The sequence below is a fragment of the Protomyctophum parallelum genome, assembly GCF_964188405.1.
Source record: "Protomyctophum parallelum genome assembly, chromosome: 11".
Classification (NCBI taxonomy): Eukaryota; Metazoa; Chordata; class Actinopteri; order Myctophiformes; family Myctophidae; genus Protomyctophum; species Protomyctophum parallelum.
Window position 1 is genome coordinate 23,412,342 of NC_139707.1, and position 4,886 is coordinate 23,417,227.

Genomic DNA, 4,886 nt, shown 5'->3' on the forward strand with positions numbered 1-4,886 from the left:
CTAGACCATGAACTTTACATAAGTTTCATGGAGAACGAGTTATGAGGCTAACTGTATGTAAGTGGTCAGACACAATTGTAATCCAGAAGGGGAAAATAAAAATTATGATAGACAGACAGATAGATATATAAACAGACAGACATGCATCTATCATCTATTTATGCTGCAACCTCCAACTCATCACTCATTTCTCAAACTATTCTTCTTCTGGGGTTGAATCCAATAACCTTTTCCTGCTCACTGCAGTGCAAGCAGTAACGTTTTGTTACCGTCTTGTGATTCCTTCATTTGTATGTTACATGTTCATGATTGATTTGATCATGCCTCCTATTTCATGTGTTAACAATCTACCCTGAGATCTGCACAAAGATAAACCAGTCCTTCAGCCAGAGTCAAAGTCTCATCTGCTTTATAGATCCCTTGGTAAACTACCATAACCTCCAGATTCAGCCATGCTGCAGAGCAATTTTGTAGTTTTATTGCTAGGAAAAATGCAGGTTCAGACAGAAACACTCATGTCAAAGTAGACCATTTATAGCAACAAATGGAACCCAGTTAGATTTGGCATTAAAGGCTCCGCTAGCTAAGCAGCATGATAAGCAAAATCAGGGAATGTTAAGCAACCCCCCAGACTCTGATCAAAAGGTGGAGGTTGGGGTGGTGGAGGCAAGCAATTGAAACAAACATGTAGCATGAAACCGTATTTAAACAGAGCACCTTGTTAAGGAAATGGTGTAATCGGAGTATGGAAGTGTGAGATAATGATCAGCTGAGATGTGCTGACTGACATCTGATTACAGCTGAGGCGTGCAGACTCCCATGCCCCTGTAGGAACTAACGCTGTGCTTCATTTTGTATTAACTTCGGTCATTGCTTCTACTGTATGCCCCAACCACCTCTCTCTGAAGGTTTCAATCTCCCTTCACATTAAATTAATTAAAACTAAAGTAAAATATCACACCTGTGTGAAGTGAGGGGCACTCTTATCATCATACGTCATCATACATCATCTTATTCTCAAGTTCAACCAATGGCACATCTCCCACCCAATCACGTCGGCCAATCACAATTTACGTCCTCACTTTTGTCTTGTTTACACACCTTTGTCTTCAATGTTTGTGTTTATACACTTTTGTCTTCAATGTTTGTGTTTACACAGACCCTCCAAGCCGGACATAGGAGGGGCTAGCGCCCCTCAAAATCACATTTGCGTGAAGTGAGGGGCGCCCACTGTATTTATATCGGCCACATGACGTCTTACATCGTCATTCAGTGGTGCCCTGTCTACAAACATTAACATGGCAAACGATTTACGTCTTAACATGCTCTAAAGTGCTCCTTAGGTGCTCCAAACATTAAATTCCATAGAATTGGTTGGCTCTAAAGTGCTCCCTAAAGTGCTCTAAACAAACATTGTAAATATCCTCAAAGTACATAGACTTGGCTGGCAAAAGAATTACATCATAAGTGCTCTAAACTAACATTAAAAATCCCATTGACTTATGCCATATGACGCAATCTTCAAAAGCTATGCATTGGAGGGGCTGGCGTCGCTCAAAAAATAAATACTAAGTAATAAAACAAAATAGACAAAAAGGAATATTTTCTCTCTACAGAACATTCAGTGGCAGCAAAAACGGGTGGCTGTTTCCCCGGTGATGCTCAGGTGATCCTAGAAGGCGGGGCCACCAGGCAGGTTCGTGACCTTCACCCAGGCGACCGTGTCCTGGTGTCCTCGACATCGGATGGACGCGGCCCGCTTCTCTACAGCCCTGTGCTGTCCTTCCTGGATCGTCAGCCCGGCGCCACAAAGACCTTCTATGTCATCGGAACCGATGCGGGACACGAAGTCACACTCACTGCTGCACACCTAATCTTTGTCATGGACAGGAACTGCACTCAGGGGTTAAATGTCCAGACAGTTGAGGGGCCATCTTGGGCGTCCAGAGGGGAACGTGGTTCTTGTCGGGCAGGCAGTGCAGATTTAAGGACGGTTTTCGCGAGCGAGGTACAGCCAGGACAATATGTGCTGACGTCGCGAGGGGGAGCGGGGTCCGAACCTGTGCTGTCAGCTGTCACGCATGTTGGGACGCGCCGGAGCACGGGGCTGTATGCACCACTGACACAGCATGGTTCTATAGTGGTGGACTCCGTTTTGGCATCCTGTTATGCTGCTGTGGACCAGCATCATTTAGCCCACTGGGCCCTGGCTCCGTTGAGATTCTTCCAGAGTCTAGTTGGAGCTTCAGAGCCACAGAATAACGGGTTGCATTGGTACCCATGGGTTCTGCAGAGGCTGGGGAAAATGCTACTGGGACCTGACCATTTCCACCCCTGGGGGACAGAGGAATGATTCGTACTGGTGACTTTAATTCACCTGATTTCCCGTGCTGGAGCACTGACGCAAAGAGCACACCGTTCGATCTGTGCAAAGGTGTTGTGGGATAAAGCAAAAGGCTGTGGTTTTTCTAGTGTATAGTACTGACTTACATACAGACAATGAAATCAACCTGCTGGTAACAGCTTTACTTGACTGTGGCCTACTTCATGGTTTGCCACACATGCCAAATCTGGGGCACAGAGGAGGAGGGATGCTCATGGGAGACTGACCAAGAGGAGCATCTTTTCGTCATCTAACAACCTGCTGCAGAGGTTTATCTCCCATGTACATGAGAGGATTTAATCTGTGGGTGAGACAAAATAATTGTTTGATGTATTTATAATATGTTTTTTTTTATTCACCTCTGGATGCTTCAAAGAACAAAACCATGAACTGTAACCAAGAAGCAAATTCCAAAACGTTTTTCCACAAAAAAGAAAGAAAGAAAAAAAAAACCCCACAGGTGAAAACATACTTTTGCTTAGTTACTAATATTTGTACTGTAACAAACATTGCTCATGAAATGAATCCGAAGGATGGTAGTTGTTTGCCGGTAGCTGACAGCATAATGTGTTGTCCACATAATCAAAATGTCCCTGGTTCATTTGTGACGGGAGACCTGTGTTTCATGTCTTCTGCCATTTCTGTCCTCTATTTCTTGTCTCTCAGCACTGTCCTGTCTAATTTAAAAAAAGCCTAAAAATGACACTAAAAACTAGGGCAATCTAGAGGTGTGCACAGTTGAGCCATGTTTCTCATCGCCAAATGACCTCAGTGTCCTAAAAACAGTCCTTTCATATAATGCAATCATCCTTCTACGATGAACAGTGCACAAGATATGAACGACATTGTGCTAATCAATCATTTACCTTCATGAACTTGACCTTTGACCACCAATAGGTCAGATATTGAATTAGAAATGTATTATATGAAGTGTCATGAACTTCTATTGTGATTTGAAGACAATGTAGCGTATTGAGTATTTCAGAGTTTTCAGACACACACACATACACACACACACACACACACACACACACACACACACACACACACACACACACACACACACACACACACACACACACACACACACACACACACACACGTTATATCACAAAATGTTCCTTTAAAATAAGTTAATCTAAATGCCACTGCTCTGGCAATGCAGTGACAAGCAAACTCACTGACTGTCCAGGTTTAGCAGGAATTTGCAAAACATATCTTAGCTTGCACTGTACAGCAAACCTCACTACAAGGTGGTACACACACAATGTACCCATTTCGAAAGCACTCATTGTTATTAAATCTGCTGCGCACCACAATGCACTTCTCCTGTGCTCTGGACCTCCCTTTAGAGAACTGGAACATGAATCACCCACTTGACATACGTACATGAGTTCTGTATTGCAATATGTATGTATATATTGTTCAAAGTGCTGATGCAGAGTAAATGCAGAACAGCTGCATCATGGGGTCTTCTGTGATGGCTACCAATTTAATGTCAGTCTGTTCTTCCATGCCTTTTATCTATTTTGACAGTGAGTTTGTCTCAATCTGTTCTGACTTATATGGGTTCATATAATATATATTCATTTTTTTAATCGTTTTTTGTTTGTTTGTTTATAAAGAGTTAATATTTTGGAAAATATTTTATGGTTGAAATTTCAGGTATCTAAGTAAGGCATACACAACTCTCAGGCTAAATCAAACTACTGTATTAGGCAAGAGGTATGCAACATAATCAATCACACTTGTCTCTCATATTTAATGCTTAAATAGAGGATTTATTTAACAGGTCTGATCCATGTTATGGTTGTTTGTTGTACATCAACTTTCAACAAGTATCTGTTGTTGGATTTGCAGAGGTGCAGAAAGTCAGAGTTTAACTCAGTTAACTCAGGATTCAGTTAACTAAGTATTTGAAAAACACGTTATCTGTATTAAAGAGGGTTTAAATCATAGGGTTCAATTCAATTTCTATGAGATGATTGTTGAGTATGCTTTGTGTAGGTACTCTATGGAACTCAAGGCATTATTTACTGTGTGTTCAAAGTTATGTTAAATATGTATATTAAGCTACATTTAAACTATTTAAAGTTCTATTTTTAAAGAGTTGTGTAAATGTATTGTTATTTGGTCCATTCTATGCATACAAATGGCAATTGAAACATAAAGTTGTTCTTTGTAAACCTGCCTTTTTGAAAATGATCAGAAATCAACCTTCCTCCTCCTCCAACCTCCTATATTTTTGCAGAGCATCACTTTTTATTTTTACAGTCATATAATACTATGCATGCCTGGCTTTCCAAAGCAATCCGATTTGTTGCCCCACAACCATTTTGGCAAGCACACATTTATGTACAAAAATAAATACAGCCCAGATGTTAATAATCAAATGGCTGGTATACAGTATGTAATTATAAGATAGCTACTAAGAGTATCCTGATGGCACAACCAGTGTACACATACATAGATTCTTATGATGACATCTGCTGGTTCAAATCCA

General features: G+C 41.1%; 1 protein-coding gene across 1 annotated transcript in view; it reads left to right on the forward strand.

The window, feature by feature from the left end:
* Positions 1–4,568, forward strand: part of LOC310866724 (indian hedgehog B protein-like) — a 10,531-nt gene extending 5,963 nt beyond the window's left edge. Inside the window, exon 4 of the mRNA XM_083776442.1 lies at positions 1,617–4,568. Within this exon, the coding sequence (XP_083632568.1) occupies positions 1,617–2,353 (737 nt within the window). The 3' untranslated portion in view covers positions 2,354–4,568. The remainder of the gene's footprint in view (positions 1–1,616) is intronic.
* The last annotated feature ends 318 nt before the right edge of the window (positions 4,569–4,886 follow it).